The sequence below is a fragment of the Chiloscyllium plagiosum genome, chromosome 43 (genome assembly GCF_004010195.1).
Source record: "Chiloscyllium plagiosum isolate BGI_BamShark_2017 chromosome 43, ASM401019v2, whole genome shotgun sequence".
Lineage (NCBI taxonomy): Eukaryota > Metazoa > Chordata > Chondrichthyes > Orectolobiformes > Hemiscylliidae > Chiloscyllium > Chiloscyllium plagiosum.
In genome coordinates, this window is record NC_057752.1 from 6,905,308 (window position 1) to 6,926,828 (window position 21,521).

The window sequence follows — 21,521 nt, forward strand, 5'->3', positions numbered from 1 at the left end:
TGTTTTTGAACATGGCAAGCACAAGCTGAAGAGCAATCAGCAGGATTGCACTGGACATCACAGATGGCTTTCAAGTACTATGGATCAGTACAGACCAGAAGTTGCCACACAGATCCAACTGAATAATGCAACGCAAGACTGAAACCCTCAGGTTGACTCAGAAGTCCCTTTGTAGTTCTACATCTCTCCATTCATTAGCTGCAATGCTAGAAAGTCCAAATAGAGTAAAATGAACATCTGTCCACCAACACACCAATAATATCCATTAAAATTGCACAAGTTCCTTTGGACCCACATGCTTAATTTTTCCAGCAGTGTAACTTTAGTAATGAAAAGTTTACACAGTCAGATTGAACTATCAGAAAGAAAGAAACATCTTGGGAAAGATCAATTCATGTGAAAAACTAAACCATATTTGCACAAAACATGGCAGATTAGGATAACTGATACACAAACAGAAAGTTACAAACTTGTCAATGTGTAATTATAGTCACCTGAAATTGACCATGGAACACTGATTCAAATTTCCCAGGCTTAATGATCTGAGAACAAAATTATCTTTGCTGCTTACAGCTGCGTCAGCCATAACATTGCTGATATCAGTCATCCACCATGGGAAAATCACCAAGTGGAAGTTGGAGACATACCCACTGAATGAACAACATCAGCCTCAGTACACTGTGCAGCTTTTACTGGCTGGATTTAAAGTAGCCTGGAAATCTTACCCAACCACTGACGTTTAATAAACACAAAGCTTGAGGGAAAACAGAGGCAATAAGCCAAGGAGGGTAAAAGAAGATTCTAGATGGAGACTTACTCAAAACAGAAATCAGGCACCAAAATCGGTTCAGGTTTCAAACTCAGTCCTATACTAAAATGGAACTTTGGTGCAAGTCATTACAGGGACAGCACAGTGGCTCAGTGGTTAACACTGCTGCTTCACATTGCCAGGGACCTGGGTTTGTTTCCAGTCTTGGGCGACTGTGTGGAGTTTGCACATTCTCAGTGTCTGTGGGGTTTCCTCCCACAGTCCAAAGATGTGCAGGTAAGGTGGATTGGCCATTCTAAATTGCCGTGGGAAATACAGGGATAGGGTAGGGGGTTAGAACACTCTTCAGAGAGTTGGTATGGACTCAATGGGCCAAATGGCCTACACCCACACTATAAGGATTCTATGATTACAGTGTTTTAAAAAAAAAAATTCACTGTGCCTCTTAAATGGAGCTAGATTTTTATTGCGCACCACATTCTTTTCATAATCAGAAGCTGCACAGCAATACAAAGAGAAAAATAACAATTTTATTTTAATTTGACAAACAAGCTATCAATTCATTAACACTTTAGCATGACAGTGGCTTTGAGCAGTCACAGATGTCTATATATATATCCCACTTGGATTGACTAGCGTGATCTGAAAACAAACAGAACTTGCGTCCCAATTGCACAACTGAATGGTCAGTCACCAGAGGATACAGATTTAAAGATAATAGTGCAAAAAAAATGAGGGAGGATAATAATTTTTTATTTAAACATGACAAATTACAATCTGGAAGGCTCTGCCTCCAAGAGTATAGAAGGACATTCAATGGTAACTTTCCAAAGGGAATTGTGTACATACTTGAAAAATGGAAAATTTGCAAAGTGTGTGTGTGTGTGTGTGTGTGTGTGGGGGGGGGGGGGTGTTGGCGGTGGGAAAGAGAGAGGCAGTAGTACTAACTGAATAGGTCTTTCAAAGAACCACCACAGGCACAGTGGACTGAATGGCATCCTTCTATGTTGTAATAGTCTATGAACAATCAGCTTGAGAATGAATTCAGCCTCTCTCAGGCTCACTCTTAATAAGTGTTAACAATTTACGAAAATTTCAAGAAAGGAAAGAATGAATGAACAAACTTGCATTTCATGACCTCAATAAACAAATGCTTTGGCCGAAGTATTTTCGGGTGCAGTCAGTGTTATAATGTAGAAAATGGAGCAGCCAATTTGTACACAGCAAAACTTCGCAAATAGCAATGTAGGATTGACTAGATAATCGGTTTCAGTAAAATGTTGGTCGAGGAATAAACACAAGCTAGGACGTCTCAGCTCTTTTTTGGTAGTGCCAGTTGATCTTTTATATTCACTTGAAAGAGGCAAGTCAGGGTTTCAGTCTAGCATCGCATCCAAAAGATAGCTGCTTTAGTCTCAATCATTCTTCTTTTAAACGTTGCCAGGGTTGGAGGATTTGATCTATAGGGAGCGGCTGAACAGGCTGGGGCTGTTTCCCCTGGAGCGGAGGTGGAGGGGTGACCTTATAGAGGTTTATAAAATCATGAGAGGCATGGATAGGATAAATAGACAAGGTCTTTTCCCTGAGGTAGGGGAGTCCTGAATGAGAGGGGAAAGATATAAAAGGGATCTAAGGGGCAACTTTTTTCACACAGAGGATGGCACGTGTATGGAATTAACTGCCAGAGGAAGTGGTGGAAGTTGGTACAATTACAGCATTTAAAAGGCATCTGGATGGGTATATGAATAGGAAGGGTTTAGAGGGATATGGGCCAAGTGCTGGCAAATGGGACTAAATTAGGTTAGGATACCTGGTTGGCATGGATGGGTTGGACCGAAGGATCGGTTTCCCTGCTGTACACCTCTAGGACTCTAAATGAGCTGCTTAAAAAAGGGACTATGCAGCAATAAAGATCACAAAATGGAAAAAATAGTTTAAGAAAAGCAATTCAGAGTTACACTTGTTTAGCGCCACACACGTTTAGCGCCACACACGTTTAGCGCCACACACGTTTAGCGCCACACACGGCCTTTGGACACTCAAAAGCACTTTATTGCCAATGAATCCCATTTGAAGTGAAATCACTTGTGTTTTTAAACTTCTTGCAGGTCTTAAAATTCTACAGCTAAATATTTTGAAATTTTGTTCTCCAAGCAACAAGTCATGGTCACTTTATGACAGTATATTATGTCATGCCCAAACAAAAATGAGAAAATTGATTCAAATACAAAATAGAAGCCACTACATTGGTGTTTTTTTTTTTAAGCCATGTCTGGAAATGCCTAAACAACAAAAAAAAAGAATGGCAGAGGCTAGAAATCACAAACAAAAACAGAAATTGTTAGGAAAGCACAGTAGGTCTGGCAGTATTCATGCAGAGGTAACGTGACCTGAACCCAGCAATTTCTGTTTTTGTTTCTACAAAATCTCTAGATGCATCTCTGAACATTAATCTGCTCTAGACTTGTCATTCAGAGGTTTTGTTCTTTTGAAAAAAGAAAATCCAAATTAATCAAATAAACGCAATCAGCAATGAAGGCATTCACTAAGAATTTTGAATAGAGAAATACTGAGCTCAGTAATTCAAATAGAGTGGCTTAAGAGAACTTGACTGTATATATAGTTAATGCGATGACATCAAGAACTATCCCACAGGGCAACTGTATATAGCCAAACATTCTTCTGTAATCAGAGATATTCAGATCCAGATTCTAACCACTATTAGGTTTGATTGTAATTTTCACCCGACTCCAGGAATTATTCAAAACACCACGTAAATTCCAGATGGGTGCAACGGTATCAGGTTGCACGTTGTAGTTGTTGTCCACAGCTTTGCAGATTATCTCCAAGTTCTTCTGGCCCTTTGGCAGAGGCATAGTGAGCTGCCACAGTTTCCATGCCCATGCCTGACCGGCATCCTGCTTCTCCCCAGTTAAGTCAGCTACTTTCCAAGTCTTCCCACCATCTAATGAGACATCGACTCGAATCACTTCTTGGCCACCTCCACTCCATGCATAACCTTTCACCGTGATCTCTTCATTGTCTGCAGAGATATAATCATTATTGCAAGGTGTCGTTATGGCAGACTGGATGGGGAGTTCTTGGATTGCTGGCGCAGTACTGAAGTCAACAGTATCCCAATCTACAGAGGGAGAAAACCCTTTATAGTCATTCACCTGCCAATGGCTCTGGCTTTCTTCTTTACTTACAATGATCTTGCTCAACCACTTCACATTGCGTGCTCCAACCACTCCAGGCACAATGACACGCAGGGGAAAGCCGTGATCCCTGGATAGATCTTCACCATTCATTTCATATGCAAGTAGCACATCACCATCTTTAGCCAATGCCTTGCGAATGGAAATAGAGGCCCCATAGGGGATCCCGGTCAGGTCTTTATCAAGTCCCTCAAATTGGACATGCTTGGCATTTGTGTTCTCTGGTAGCCCTGCATACTTAAGGACATCAGAAAGCTTGACCCCTCTCCAGGTAGCATTACCAATAGCTGCCATCCCCCAATTCAGTCCCTTTACCTGACGCACAGCATTCATTTCAGAGCGCCGATTCCCTGCACATTGCAATGTAGCAGTTATTGTGTGCTTTGGAAACTTGGTCTTGAGATCATCAAGAGTTAGTTGGATGGACTTCAGTCCCTCTCCTATAACCTGCAAACGGTACGTTTTTGGATCAACTTCTGGTACAGGCAAATGATTTCGTTTGAAGAAAATTTCATTTGGGGTAATGTAATTTTCAGACAGGAGTTCTACTGGTGGTTCTGCATTAAATGGCTTTAAGCTATTCACCTTCAAAACAGGGTGTCTCAGGGGTTCATTTCCATAAGGATCATCCACATCCATGATTGCCTGCTTTTGATCTTCTGGGCTCAGCTCTCCAATTCTGTACTCTTCAAGTATGGAGTAAACATGTTCTTGATTGTGGACTGCATACATTGCCCAGAATGGTTCAATGGCACCACCAGCAGCAAGCATGATCTTATCCCCTCCGGGATGTAGGTCCACAAACTTTGTAATATCATACACACTAGTTTTATAGGTGACCCATACCCCATCTGCAAGAGATTTATGTTTGGCAACATCCTGCCTGGTATAGATTGAGTTAGTTGGTTTCACCTCATTGCCCAATGCTGACACAGTTTGGCTGGTCAATTCTGTGGTAGTTTTAGGCTCTGCTTGCTGCACCTAGAAGACAAAATAAAAGACTATAAGACTATAGCTCATGGGAAAAGAAAATCCTCAAACTCAGACTTTCGCTCATCAGTTGAAGCTCAGAGGCAGCACTGCAACTGATGGATTTGGGCAGAATGAATCAGCTGAAGTTCCCATTCCTGACTGTAGTCCAGATGCTGAAGTGTAAGTTGGGCAAGTACAGCATTATCCTCAGTTACCATCACCACTGACACTCATGTTCAAGATCTATACTCAAATATTAGCCACTTCGGCAAAGTACTATGATCGCCATGCTCATTGGAATGCACTGCACATGCCAGAATCCTCAGGAGAAAATGAAGTGTTGAAGTGAGAGTTAGCATCAGCAAAGATCTGTCAAGAGATGGTCTTTAAGGAATAAGATATATAATTTAAAAACAAAAATTATTACACGTACTGAGCAAAGCTATTATAAAGCTGTTAATAAAGATGCAATAGATATTCCCTCATACCTGCTGTCTATGCAAGCCATAAACTAGGACAGCACCTGTACCCGCCAGGACCCCTACAACCAACTGTCTCCATCCAGTGTTAGAAAATTGGTAGCCCATACTTCTGCCACCGTTGGCAGCTGTATTCTTCCATCGTGCGAAGCCGCATCCTGAACAGGCCTGCAGAAGTAGTGCAGAGGTCTCTATCCGTACTCTGAAAAAGGAAGCAGGAATGGAAAAAAGAAAAAGTGCACAGCTTGATACATTCAATTTCAAATTGCAATATGTTCCTATCATCCTGCAGGAGCCAGTATTTAAGACTTACTTAACCAAATTGCAGGTTCATGCCTCCACACTATTTAACTTGCTGAATGGTAAGCATTACTGAGTGACAAAGCCAAGGTGTCCAGATCTCGAACAATGAGTGCAATGACAACGTTCAGTTGAGTTCAGTTATCACATCAGGATCAATAATTTCTTGAATGTAGAGTTAAAAAAAATGGGGGGATCATATTGGACATGGTAGCATGGGGATTAATGTTACTGCACAAATAATCCCGAGGACTGAACTTAATGGTCCAAAGACAGTTTATCAATTAGAGATTAGTCAATCTCTGATTACTTTCTTTTATCATTTAATACCCACATCCCCAATCACATCTCAACCCTGCCTCCCTGGGAAAATGTTATCCCCCAAATTTACTCACCAACTCTAAACCATCTTGCATTTAGCCCTCTATTCACCACGTTACTGCAGCCACAATTTATGCAAATGCATTCTTAACTCCTCCTTTGATGTTCAAGTTATCAATAAAACAACTACTTTCTCTTGCCCTGGTCATTACCCTGATACGGCCCTCATCTGCATTCCCTTAATTCCAAAGATGACGACTTTTAAAGAACACGTAGGTAATTGGTTTAGCCATCCACAGCCAGATTTGATCAGACCACTTAAAAACATGGTCAGGTCCTGCTCTCATCCGTGGAAATTGCTCACTGCATTCCAGGCAAAGGTGACACTTTCCTTCATGGTAAGTAATTTTCTTAATTCCCTCTTCCTTGTAGCCTTCACCCGCAACTCCAGCAAATGCAGGAAGCTCATGGGCTTCCTTGTCACTAAGATTGAGCGTCTGCCACATCATTCCCTTCAACTAGCCCACCTGGTTAAACTTCCTCAAAAGAGTCCCCTAAATTTGAACTTATATCTTACTCTAGTTACATACATACAGATTTGGAGATGGGTACACCAAGGGGCCCCTCAAGCCTGCTCACCATGGAATAAGATCATGACTGATCTGATCACTTCACATTCCCACCTACCTCTGACAACTTTTCACCTTCTTGCTGAGCAAAACTCTATCCATCCTGCCTTTAAAAATATTTAGATTCTTCTTCAAAAGACAGTGAAAACAAACAGTTCCAAAGACTTGATCAGCGAAAAAAATTCTCATGCCGAAAATGGCAATTCCTTATTTTGGAACAATGATCTCTAGTTCTAGAATTTCCCACAAAAGGAAACATCCTTTCCACATGCACCCTGTCAAGACCCCTCAGGATCTTACGTATTTCACTCAAGTTGCTCCTTAGTCTACTGAACAGATGCAGACCGAGCTTGTCCCTACATTCCTTACAAGACAACCCGCCTATTCCAGGCACTTGTCATAAATATTTTTCGAACTGCTTCCAATGCACATCCACCATCCTTCCTTAAATAAAGGGGACCAATACTGTACACTATTACAGATGGGGTCTCACCCTGTATAACTGAAGCATGGTCTTGCAACTTTTGTATTCAATTCCCCTCACAATAAGTGACAACATTCTATAAGCTTTCCTCATACTTGCATACTATGTCCTATCCTTCTGTGATTAATGTATTAGGACATTCAGATTCCTCTGCATGACAGAGCTCTGCAATCTCACACCATTTAGATACTGCTTTTTTAAATTCTTCCTGTCAAAATGGGCTATTTTACATTTTTCCACATTATACTCCATTTGTCACATCGCTGCCCACTTCCTTCGTAGCAATGTGTCATCACAATTTATTTTCTTGCCTGTCTTTGTGTCACAAGTGAATTTAGTGACCGTACCCTTAAATCTCTTCACCCAAGTCATTTATATAAACTGTTAAATGTTGAGGCCCCAGCACTGATCCAGTGGCACACTGGACAAACCAGAAAATGGGCCATTTATGCTTTCTGTTTCCGTCAGCCAGGCAATAGACTATCCATAACAATAAGTTCTCCCCAACACCATGAGCTTTTACTTTCCTCATCAATAATTTGATGTGGCACCTTACCAAATGCCTTCTGAAAACTTACGTACATCCACTGGTTCCCCTTTATCCAAAGCAGACTACTTCCTCAAAAGAACTCTAGTAAATTGGTTAATCATGATTGCAGTTTCAAAAAATCACGTTGTTCTGTCTGATTATCTTGATTTTTTTTTTAAATGCCCCTCTATAATGTCTCTATAAATAGGGAAAAATCATAGAATTCCTACAGTGTGGGAGCAGGCCATTTGACCCGTTGAGTCCACACAGACCCTCTGAAGAACATTCCAATCCCCTACCCTATCCTTGTAAACCTGCATTTTCCCCACAGCTAATCCACCAAACCTACACATCCTTGGCCATTACGGGCTATTTCACATGGCCAATCCACCTAACCTTCACATCTTTTGAAACCCATGGTGACACAGGGAGAAAGTGCAAACTCCATACCGTCGCCAGAGGGTGGAATCGAACCTAGGTCCCTGACGCTGTGAGCAGTGCTAACCACTGAGCCACCACACTATCTGATATGCTGACGCTTACGACAGATGTTAAGCTAACTGGTACGTAGTGTACTGCTTTTACTATTCCCAATAAATGAGTTGAATTCATTAGCTAATCATTAGATTTGGAATCTTTCTCAAATCAAGGGAGTCTGGAAAATTAAAACCAACACAAATCAACTATTTTACTAGCCACTTCTTTCAAATGAAAGACATCAATCAGGATCGAGGACTCGTCAGCCCACAACTCCATCAATTTGCTCAGTACCACTTCCCTGGTGATTGTAAATTTTCTTAAGTTCCTACCTCCTTTCCATTTCCTGAATTACAGCTATTCCTGGGATGTTACTTATATTTTCTATAGTGATGACCAATGCAAAGTTCATCAGCCATCTCCTTACTTTCCATTATTAATTCCCCACACTCAATTTCTACAAGATTAATGCTCACTTAGTTAGTTCTTTTCTTTTTTAAATCTCTCGACAAACTTATTACTTTTACATTTCTAGTTAGCTTTTTTCTTAAGTTAATAAGGAGGACAAAATTAAAGTAATTCTTTGATATTTGTTTATATTCTGTCCAAACGTCGCTGTCGACACTATGGCTTTAAGAAGTGCAATTTGTCTTAAGACCTCCCTTCAAAAAGACAGAGGTATTTATTTGAAGCCAATAAAGTGAACAGTTTGTGAGGGCGAGAGGTTTTTTTTGTTAAGTTGGAACAATAGAAGCAACATGAATGGGTACAGCAAGGCATCCACAGAACCAGGGTTTTCGTTTAGTTTTCAGCAGTTGTTGGGGTTTGAAGTTGGCAGTGGAATCTTTACATTTTTGTCAGACACAGCAAGAACCTGAAATTCTCTCTGCTGCCAGAATCACTTTTGAGACAATCTATTTTACCAAATTTGCCTTTACCAAGGGGGTGTTGGGAACATTGCTGTTTAGTAGTTAATCTGTTATCCTGTTAAGTTTCCCAGTAGAGTTAAAAGTTATACCAATTCTTCTTTCTTTGGTTTGTATTAACTCTAGGGTAAGAATAAACTGTGTTTTGCTTAAAGCTAACCAATTAAATCATATCAGGAACACAGCGCCTTACACTTGCCTTTAAAGATGATAAAAATTAGGGTCTAAGCTATCTCCTTGATACATTTGGGGGTTTGGTTTGGTCCGTTCCATCTCTTTAAATTCTCTACGCAAATTGTAAACAATTGCGGCCCCACTGATCAATAACCAGAAAAAACACAAATTAACACGCTCTCTTTGCTTTCTGTTAGTTAGAAATATTCTATTCATGCTAATACATTACCTGTAATGTCATGCACCTTTATCTTATGCAGCCTTTTGTGCGGCACCTTCTCGAATGCCTTTTGGAAATCCAGATACACCACATCCACATCCCTGTTGTCCACTGTGCTTGTAATGCCCTCAAAGAATTCCAGTAAATTAGTTAAATATGACCTGCCTTTTATGAACCCATGCAGCCCAAAGGGACAATTTATTTATTCTTTATTGATTCACGGGATGCGGGAATTTATTGCTGATCCCTAATTGCCCTGAGGGCAGTTAAGAGTCAACCATTATGCTGTGGGTCAGGAGTCACATGAATTTCAGACCAGTTAAGGATGGCAGTTTCCTTCCTTAAAAAGGACATTAAATGAACCAGATGGGTTTTTCTGTCAATTGACAATTGATTCACGATCATTATTAGATTCCTAACTTCAGATATTAATTGAATTCAAATTCCACCATATGCCTTGGTGGGATTTGAAACCGGGTCCCCGGACCATTATCTGGGTCTCTGAATTAACAGTCCAGTCATAAATATCACTAGGCCATCACCACTTCCCAATTTCTAACCAAATATTTCATTTTTTTCCCCTCGATTATAAATTCAAGAATTTTCCCCTCTATAGAAGTTAAGCTAACAGGCCTATAATTACCTGCCTGGTGATCTATCCCCTTTTTTAAACAGTGAAATCACATTTGCTGTTTTCCCAAACTGCTCGAACTGCCCCAAGTCCAACGAATTTTGGCAAATTACCATGAATGCATTTGCTATTTCCCCCGCCATCTCTTTCAGTACTCTGGATGCATTTTATCAGAGCCAAGAGACTAGTCTACCTTTAGCCCAACACTACCTCTTTCGTGACCATAGTTTCTAGGTTCTCATCTGCCATAGCCTCCTTGTCATCAATTATTGGCACGTTATTTGTGTCTTCCACTGTGAAGACCGACACAAAATACCGGTTTAATGCCTCAGCCATTTCTTCATTTGCCATTATTAAATCTCCCTTCTCATCCTACAGAGGACCAATGTTTACCTTAGCCATTCTTTTTAAAAATTTTACACATTTGTATAAACTTTTGCTATCTGTTTTTATAATCTGAGTTAGTTCACTCTCATAATCCATCTTACCTTACTTTTTAGCTTTTTGTGGCTCTGTTGACCTTAAGATTTCTCAATCTTCCAGTTTCCCCACTAATCTTTGTCACTTTATATGCATTAGCTTTCATTTCCTTAGTTATCCACAGCCGGTTTGGTACGTTTTGGTGCAGCCGTTTGGGCGCCGGAGTTTTGGCATGGCAGTTTAGGCTCCAAACCTATTTTGGCGCCAGCGCATTTGGCGACAGACGTTTTGGCGTTAAGAACATTTCTTTATTTGTAAATGTACGTTACAGTTTTTAGTGATTAACAGATTTAATGTTTTTAATTTTCAATAAAGTTACAGTTAAGACTTTTTAAAGTTCTACCTTTGAATGATGATGAATTAATCAACATTTTTTCCCTAGCGCCAAAACATCCGCCGCCAAATGGGCTAGCGCCAAATCGCCGGTGCCCAATCGTCCCATTCCAATCCACAGCTGATTAACCCTTTTCCTACAGTTCTTCCTTTTCACAAAATGTATACTTTTGCTGAGCACTGTGAAAAATCCTTTGAAATTCCTCCACTATCCCACCATATAGTCTTTGCTCCTAGTCTACTTTAGCCAACTCCTCCCCTCATCCCATTGTAGTTTCCTTTGTTGAAGCACAAGACACTGGTATTGGATTTTACCTTCTTACTTTCCATTTATATTTTAAATTCAACCATACTGTGATCGCTTCTTCTGAGAGGATCCCTATCTGGGAGATAATTAATTATTCCTGTCTCATTACACAGGATCAGATCTAGGATAGCTTGCTATCTCAGTTTCATCAGAGTATGCAATGGAACCTATTGCAGATACATTCTATGAACTCGTCAAGGCTGCCTTGACTAACTTGGTTTCACCAATCAATATGTAGATTAAAATACTCCATGATAATTTCTGTTTTGAACTGTCTATTCAAATTTTGCTATTACCTTAACTTTCTCTCACAACATCACTGACCAAATGAAGAAAATCCAAAATCTAAAGCTATTTGCACAAATGTACATAACAGAGGTTTCAATCAAGTCACCTCAAAAACAAGCCTCAACTTCTCTCATCACCCGACATTGCTAAATCCAAATGGATATTGCAAATGTTCCATTGTTTATCTTGCCTACAGTGAGAATAGGCATCCAAACCTGCACACAATATTCCACCATGGCCCAATTGAACTTTTAGAAGCTCAATATCACTTGCAGATCACAAGGAGCTGCTTAGCGATTGACATCTACAAATAAAACCCCAGATCCAATTTGCTATTTCTGACTATATTTACTTGTGATATAACCTTTAAGTACCCATGTATCTCTACATCTGCACCTCTACTTAAAAGTATATTTCCTTAGCTTCCTTCCGAATATTATTTCGCATTACATGCCACTCTTTTTTAGAACCTTTGTTATCCTTTTCCATGCTCAATCCTCATTTGGCATTAAAAGCAACCTTTCATATTGTTCCCTCAAGTAACAAGTTCAGATCATTTATATATGCAGTGAACAAATATGATCCTAAAATCTCACTTCAGTCATCCAAAGGATGACAATATTATTTTGAATTTTAAAAAACCTTCTGTACATATCTCTCAGACTGGCATTTGTAACTCAATAAAATATAAAACACCTGGTTTTACATGTCCTATTCTCCTAATTTCATGTCACAGGCAAAGTTTTTAAAACTGTTATATTTACATTGCTGTCTATTTAGTATTATTCATGCTTTCCTGCTATAAAATCTGTATAATCAAAACTACCTCCCATGCTATTGCAAATATAACTGAACCATTAAATTTAAAATATTTGTTCAATTTATTGTCAAAACTCTGAAAAACTTCTAATGTGTTATTACCTTCAAGGCCACAGCCTCAAAATGATAGGACACTTCCAGGCATTGATGGATATTTCCTCTTTGGCCAAACTATGTCAAAAATTTATACTTCTATATCTTCTTTCTGACTGCCAAAGTACTTCACAATCAATAGCATAAGGAGTGCACTGCCACACCAACACCCCTCCCCTCCCCTCAGCTCTTCCGACAACCACCTTCTACCCCAAGTGTAATAGTCTGTGCAAAACACATTGGACCGTACAGTCACCTACGGATTCGCCCCAAGAGTGGAAGAGAATCATTATGGTCTGTGAGGGACCACCAATGAAATAAATTAAACAAACAATGAAATACTTTTGAAATGTAGTCACTGTTGCATTTGTTATGAATATATAGCTCATGGTTTAAGCTTTAAAATGTAATTTTAGTTTTAGCCAGTGTAGTGTACCTAACTGAGCCAGAAGGCCCAGGTTCAAGTCCCAACTGCTCTAGAGGTGTGCAATAATACCTGAACAGGTTGATTAGAAAACATTTGTGCCAAGACAAATAAATAGCCATAAATAACATTGAGTAGGTAATGTTGGTGTAGTGATAATATCACTGTACTAGTAATCCACACACTCCCCAGGCTAACATTATGGATTCACCATGACAAATGGTGAACTTTTAACTTAGTTACTAAGAGGCACTTGTGGTGCAGAGATAGGTCCCCTGGCTCAGAGATAGAGACACTATGTTCAAGCCCCACCACTCCAGAATTGTGTCATAACATCTTTGAACAGCTGGATTAGAATATCCACCAGATGGCTGTTAAGAGCTCTTGTGGTACGACCGTAGTATTCCTACTTCTGAGCCAGAAAGGTCCAGGTTCAAGTCCCACTTTCCTGGAGGTGTCAAAACATGTCTGAATAGGTTGATTAAAATAACTACCACAGAATCACTGTAATAGGTACGTGAAACCTGACAAGCCAGGTGGCTCCTCAGAATTGGATTGGAATGCTTGCCTGCTAGAGAAGAAATGCTTATCTGAACTAATTTCATCAGGAATGGAAAAATCTTTGGGCTCTGAGGTATAGTGGTAGTGTCTCTACCTGTGGGCCAGAGGCCAAGGTTCATGTCCTATCTGCTCCAGAGGTGTGTCATAACACATCTAAACAGATTGATTTGAAGTATCTAGAGGGAAGAGTCTTGTCTGCTAAAGGTTCATGTAGAACAGTGGTAGTGTCCCTATCTCTGTGCCTGAAGATCTGGATTCAAGTTTCACCTGGCCCAGAGGTATCATGCCATATCTGAATAGGTGGATTAAAAATAAACTAGAAAGTTAAGGTGGTATTTGATAGCATTTATGGATGAAACTTCTATTTCTGCAAAAAGGGGCTTTTGTGGTGCAGTTGTCGATCCCCACCTTTGAGCCAGGAGCCCCAGGTTTAAATCCCACCTGCTTCAGAGGTCTACCATAACATCTCTGAACAAATTTATTAGAAAACCCATCAGCCTAACTTCTATCCTAGGAAGCCAATTTTTGTTTTAGGGGAGGGAATGGTGCAATTGTAATGTTACTGGGCTGGTAATTCAGAGGCCCAGTTCTTTAGGAGGCTTTTGTGGTGCAGTGGTATTGTGCCTACCTCTGGGCCAAGAGGTCCAGGTTCAAGCCCCATCTACCCCATGTGTCATAACATCTCTAATAGGTTTGATTAGAAAATATCTACCAGAGGGCTCATGCAGTGCAGTGATAGTGTCCCTACCTCTGAGCCTGAAGGCCTGGGTTCAGAGATGTGTCATAACACGTCTGAACTGGTTGATTAGGAAATATATACCAGGAATAACTCCTGAGCTATTCTGCAAAAAACTTTCAACATTCTCTTGAAGGGCAGACAGAGGTGTGCATTTTAACTGAAAACAGCACCTCTGACAATGATTCTGCAGTGTCATCAGAGACAAAGCTCATACTATTTTCCCCAAGAGTATGTGGGGTAAAGCCCTTATTAAAATGAATTATTTTACAACAGCCAAATCAATGCATTACGTGTAAAATAACCAAACGATGGAATTACCAGTACCTGCTTTGCATTTGCCAGATATTCAAAGCAGATCGTGTACAATGAAGGAATGACATCACTGCACCTGAAAAAAAAGAGAAAAATATATTTTTTTAGATCAGGTTTTAATTATTCTGTATTTCATGTTTCAATCTATCTCCATTGTAACTATCCACCCCCAATGAGATTCCTTGCTGAAGTCCAACTCCAAAAGCTTGAGTCATGCTCCAATCCTTCATGCAAGAGAAACATCAAAGTTCCACTTGTAAATCACCTTATTCGGGAGTTTAATACTTTGATGTAGTAAAGTTTAGAGGCATGGCCTGGATGATTTCAAAGTGAAAAGTATGAAGTTGATTTCTAGGTATGGATGGAAAGAATTGATGGAAGCAATGTTCAGGCTCAGAAACAGTTATGGAAAACCAGTGGCTCCAGTGACTATTTGAGGAACAAATAGTCAGTGGCTGCATGGTTTGGCCAGTAGAGACTGAGTTGATTATGAGCCAGAGGCTGACCCGGGGTTCCAGAGGTCACTGTAGTATTAACAGTGCAGATTCAGAATAACAGTGTAGGGTTAGCGAGACCTGTGCAGCCCAGGTATTCCAAGATAGTGAAGGGCAAATTGACGAAATCTGTGTAGATGAGGGAGCTGAGGAAGAACGATCAGTCCTCAGCAGAGGCCTTACCTTCATCCCCCCTCTGCTCTTGGATCAATGAATTCGACACATGTTGTGACATTAAACACCTCTTCTGCCACCTCCAGGCTTACTTTTTCCACCAAGACTCCCACCCACCTTCTGAGGACCCCTTCTCCCACCTCCAACACACCCCACCCACCTGGACACCCCAAGCCGGTCTGTTACCCACCCTTGATCCCATCGCCACTCCCTAATCACCCGACACCTGGAGGAAGAACGCGTCATCTTCCACCTTGGGACCCTCCAACTCTACGGCATCAACGTGGATTTCACCAGTTTCCTCATTTCTCCTCCCCCCACCTTATCCCCAGTTCCAACCTTCCAACTTGGCACTGCCCTCATGACCTGTCCATCTTCCTTCCCAACTATCCGTTCCACCCACCTCTCCGACCTACCACTATCATCCCCACCTTCACCTACCTATCGCACTCTCAGCTACCTTATCCTTCCTATAATGCGGTGACCAGACCTGCATGCAATACTCCAAGTGCGGCCGCGCCAGAGTTTTGTACAGCTGCAGTATAACTTCATGGTTCCGAAACTCGATCCCTCTATCAATAAAAACTAACACACCTTCTGAACAACCCTATCAACCTTGGTGGCAACTTTCAGGGATCTATGTACCTGGACACTGAGATCTCTCTGCTCATCTACACTACTGAGAATCTTACCATTAGCCCAGTACTCTGCATTCCCGTTACTTCTTCCAAAGTGAATCACCTCACACTTTTCCACATTAAAATCCATTTGCCACCTCACAGCCCAGCCCTGCAGCTTATCCATGTCCTCTGTAACCTGCAACATCCTTCGGCACTATCCACAACTCCACCAACCTTAGTGTCATCTGCAAATTTACTAACCCATCCTTCTATGCCCTCAACCAGGTAATTTATAAAAACGACAAACAGTGGACCCAAAACAGATCCTTGCAGTACCCCACTAGTAACTGAACTCCAGGATGAACATTTCCCATCAACCACCACCCTCTGTCTTCTTTCAACTAGCCAACTCCTGATCCAAACCACTAAATCACCCTCAATCCCACGCCTCTGTATTTTGTGCAATGGGCTTATCATGGGGAATCTTATCAAATGCTTTACTGAAATCCATACACACCACATCAACCGCTTTACCCTCATCCACCTGTTTGGTCACCTTCCCAAAGTACTCCAAGGTTTGTGAGGCACGACCTACCCTTCACTAAACTGCGTTGACTATCTCTAAACATCTCTATTTCCAGATGATTATAAATCCTATCTCCTTAACCCTTTTCACACATTTACCCACAACCGAAGTAAGGCTCACTGGTCTCTAATTTATTCTTTAACTCCAAGAAAAAAAAACGAACTATCTACACTGTAATCCTCCTTTGTCCGATCAATTTGTCTACCTCCCACTCTACAACACTATACTGATCCAATAAAACCCCCGATTAACTTTTAAAAAAAAAAATCAATTTTCAAAAACCAGTCAGGTGTTTATTTTCCTCTGTAGATTTTTCCTGGGTCTTTTCTTCAGTCTTCTGCTGCACAGATTTCATATGAACAGGTACCTTTCAGAGAGCATGTCTGCAGTCAGTTTGTTGGTGCTCTTTTCCACTCTGGCTAACTGTTCAAAATGCCCAATTTTTTTTAACTCCAAAACATCGGATTGGCTCATTGAATTTTACTGGTTTGATGTCATCAAAACAAAATTTGATTGGAATTTGGTTTCTTGGGGCATAATTTAAACTGGCCAAATTCAAATTTGTTGCGTACCATAACAACTCTGCTCAGCTATTTGTTTCACAGCCAAATGTTACATTTTTAAATTTTTCAGCACACTCTGTGCTTGTAAAGTCCTTGCCAGCTTTCACTCTCTCTCTTAAAGGTACAGTACACACCTGCAACTTTATAACATATCCCTTAATTCTTTGAGATATGAAAACATCTCAGTCTTGAATTATTATACTCCACAACCCCTTTAGTATCCATCCACTGTGGTAGACTGAATTCAGTAAAAGCTGGAATAAAAAGCATAAAAGCCCATCTACTTTGCTAATGCTCTTTCATGAAGGAAACCTTACCTGGTCTGGCCTGTGACTTCAGACCCACACAATGCATTTGATACTTGGATAGACATTAAATGCTGACCTAGTCAGTGATACTCAAATGCCATGAACAATTTTTTAAAAATCAAATTCTCCTCATACTTTTACAGATTACGAGGAGAGGTGAGCTTTAATGTGTCTCTGGTTTAAATTAGCAGGGGAGTTTACCCATGTCGTACCAAATGGCACAACCAGAAAAGTGAAATTGTAGCAGAAAATCACCCATGATCATCTTGAATGGTTGAGCAGGCTCAAAGAGCTGTAACCTACTTCTTATGTTGGCTCTTATATTGAAAACAACAAATGCTGGAAATCACAGTGCAGCATCCATGGTTGGTGGGGGGGTTGGTGGTGGGAGGGGAGAGACAGAGACAGATAACGTTTTGAGTCAAGATGACTCTTCATCAGAACTAGAGTGTGGAGGAACACCATTTAAATTTTAGGCAAAAGTGAGGACTGCAGATGCTGGAGAATAGAGTCAAGAGTGTGGTGCTGGAAAAGCACAGCAGGTCAAATAGCATCCAAGCAGGGGATTCAACATTTTGGGCAAAAGATTACTGATGAACGGCTTTTGCTAAAAAAAAAATCAATTATCCTGCTCCTCAGATGCTGCCTGACCTGCAATGCTTTTCTAGCACCACACTCTCGACAATTTAATTTTAGCTTGCTCGCTCGCCATGGATGCTGCCTGACCCACTGTGACCTCCAGCATTTGTTGTTTGTAGTACAGATTCCAGGATCTGCACTAATTTGGTGCCAGTAAGTTTCAATGTTCCAAGGTCACAAATACTGCAGAAATGCAAGTCTTGCAGGTTTGGTTTACACTTTTCCTCAAGTGAGCAGCATTTGGAAAAGGGAGGCTACAGTGAGGGGAAAAGATAGAATGGGGGGGGGGGGGGGGGTAGAAAAGAAAGGGGGAATCAAAACCATCGCTTCCAACAATACAGAAAATAGCATTTTCCAGAAATAAAACTACATTCATTTTCTTAACGAAATTGGAGCAGAAAGAAAGAAAGAAAGAAAGAAAGATAGATAGATATATTTGATAGCACAGCAGAGCCCCAGAAGTGTAGAGGTGGATATGGTACAGACCACCGTGTCAGCTTGCAGAGATCATGACTGTTCTTGGCACTGCTGACCACAAGGAATCCTACATCAGCTCAGTGAACCTGACATTTCAGAACCACTTTCGTGATTAAAAGTTGAAATTCCAAAAAGAATACACGCGTGATGATCAGTTGTTTCTTTTACAGAAAAGATGGTTTTTTTAAAAAAAATGCCCAATGGTTTAACCCTCTCATTAAACTCAGTTTGAAGTTTCAGGACAACATTGCCAAATAAAATGGGTTCAATTGCAATATACTTTAAAACTTTTAACGTTTAAGTCGAAATACGTTAAAAAAAAACTCGTGATTTAAAATGTTTCGTTGCTTCTGCCTTGATAAAAACCTTTGAGCATCATCATTAAGAAAATATTCAGACTTTCAAATCCCCTCAGAAACCACCCCTCACCCAAGCCCAACGACACTTTACCAGACGATTCCACACGACGCGTCATTCGATTGACACGGGAGCAGCATGCGCATGCGTGGTATCAGGCCAGCGCCTGTGACGTCTATTTATTTATGGCTTGAGCGCGAGCCGCGTTGATCCAGATGTCGAGTGTGATGACAGTAACTGGAAGAGCAATGTGCAGCTGCACTGTTTCCCGGACAGTTCGTGGCTGTCTGAGGAGTTTATATACATGTATTCCCCATAGATTATTTTAATGTAGAACAAAAAAAAACATGCTGTAAAAATTGAGTTAGTCTACCGCTATTTGTAGAGGGAAAGCCTGACCTGTCAATTATATCCGGCGGGTTTTTTTTCTTATTCAGATTTTGTTTTGGCGATTTGAATACTCCGTCTGACTCCCACTCGAGGCCTGTGAGCTCTGGCTACGATGCTATTTCAGTGAAGTTCAACATAAGCCTGAGGAACATTTCAACTCGTTTCCTTTTTCTTTGCAGATTTGTTTTTACCTTTTTCTTACAGCAATTGTTCATGAGTCTGTCATTCACACCTCACCTAAACCTATCTTTTGTACCAATTACTGACCTCTTTGCTTTGCATGATCAACCCTGTAGGCATTTAATCTCTCTGAACTTGCCACACTTTTTGCCCTTTTATTGCCTTTAAAATATGTTATCTCTTCAATTTTTCTCAGTTTTGACAGAAGGACATCCACCTGAAATTTTAGCTGATTTGTCTTTCCATAGATACTTTATTGCTGGAACAGCACAGCAGGTCAGGCAGCATCCAGGGAACAGGAGATTCGACGTTTCGGGCACAGGCCCTTCTTCAGGAATGAGCAGAGAGTGTTCAGCAGATATCACTGGGATGCTTTTTTGCCATTATTATGGCAATAATGTTTTTTTCAAATTTAAAAAAAAGTTATGATATTTCAGCTACTTTAATCCCATGTGTATCACTGATGATTTGTATTTACTCTGTGGAAATTTTAATTGAGTAGAAGATTTTACTGCATTTTACTTTCTGATTTGCTGTTTGAGAATACTTCAGTGTAATTGGCTGCCAACTCCCTGCGGTGATATCACTGTTACTGTATGCCTAGTGTTTGTCTTGATCTTGCACATATCAAGAAAGGGAAACTTCATGCCTCAGAGATCACTAGATAGCAGAAAATCCCTTTAATACTTCAAAGTACTCTTTTGGTATGATCCTAGATATTGAATATTGTTAGATATTATTACTGGAGCGAATCATAGATTTACATTTAAATAGTTCCCATTTCTGTCTTTGTTCACTCCTTTCCTCAGCAATATTTTGTGTTTGATTTTGTCTACTTTCTGTGGTTTTATTTACCCTAATGAAGAAGAGCATATCTTCTCAACATCACAACTATTGATCTCACCCTGCTTGGCTGTTGTATGGAACCCCCTACGTGTTAACCCCTTAAAGCCAAATACATAACAATATTGTCAAATTTGATGGAATTTTAATGCATTTACTTTAGGGGAAATTTGGCATGTTAATATGCTGCAGTTTTTCTTATCTGCGATGTTTTGTGTTATGTTGCTGAAAATATTACTGATGAAATACTTAGCAGTTGTAGTAAAATCATGCGTATACTTAGGATGAAGAAGATTATGAGTACCACATATGCTTGGTCCAGTTCTTGTTGGATTCATTTGGATATCAAAGTTGAAACTTTATTGCTGGAACAGCACAGCAGGTCAGGCAGCATCCAGGGAACAGGAGATTCGACGTTTCGGGCACAGGCCCTTCTTCAGGAATGAGCAGAGAGTGTTCAGCAGGAGAAGATAAAAGGTAGGGAGGAGGGACTTGGAGGAGGGGCGTTGGAAATGTGATAGGTGGAAAGAGGTCAAGGTGAGGGTGATAGGTCGGAGTAGGGTGGAGGCGGAGAGGTCAAGAAGAAGACATTTCCAACTCCCCTCCTCCAAGTCCCTCCTCCCTACCTTTTATCTTCTCCTGCTGAACACTCTCTGCTCATTCCTGAAGAAGGGCCTGTGCCCGAAACGTCGAATCTCCTGTTCCCTGGATGCTGCCTGACCTGCTGTGCTGTTCCAGCAATAAAGTTTCAACTTTGATCTCCAGCATCTGCAGACCTCACTTTCTCCTTTTCCATAGATACTGCCAGGCTTGGTGAGTAAGTGAGGATTTTCAGTTTTCATTAGAAATTTTAGGAACTTAATCATAGGATGAATGAGCAAACATGGTGAATCAACCTTCCCACATTCACACGTCCATTATTCGTAGTCAGAGAGTCTACAGCACAGATAAAGGTTCTTTGGCCCATTGAGTCCACACTGGTCAAAAACAACCATCTAACTATTCAAATTTCATGTTCCAGCATTTGGCCCATATCCATGTGCATCATAGCATCACCAGTGCACATCAAAATATTTCAAAAAAGACATGAAAGTTTTTGCCTCTGCCACTCTTACAGGTAGTAGTTCCAGATTCCCACCACCCTCTGGGTGAAAACAATTTCCTCACATCCTCTGTAAACCTCCTGCCTTAAATATATGCCTATGATCATTGATCCCTCAAACAAGAAGGAAAGTTTCTTCCCATTTCCCCTGTTTGTACCTCTCATAATTTTGTACACCTCAATCATATCCCCTCTCAATCTCCTCTGCTCCAAGGAAAACAACCTCAGTCTTTCCAACCTCTTCTCGTTAGTAGAACTCTTCAATCCTGGCAATATCCAGAACTGCACACAATACTCTAGCTG

General features: G+C 40.6%; 1 protein-coding gene across 1 annotated transcript; it reads right to left on the reverse strand.

The window, feature by feature from the left end:
• Positions 1–2,936: 2,936 nt before the first annotated feature.
• Positions 2,937–18,866, reverse strand: suox (sulfite oxidase). Its single transcript, XM_043681868.1, has 4 exons — positions 18,797–18,866; positions 14,498–14,561; positions 5,448–5,640; positions 2,937–4,968 (listed from the first exon to the last, which is right to left on the reverse strand). Exons 1-4 carry the CDS (start codon positions 18,819–18,821, stop codon positions 3,481–3,483), a joined length of 1,770 nt encoding a protein of 589 aa, XP_043537803.1. The 5' UTR covers positions 18,822–18,866; the 3' UTR covers positions 2,937–3,480.
• Between the last annotated feature and the right edge of the window lie 2,655 nt (positions 18,867–21,521).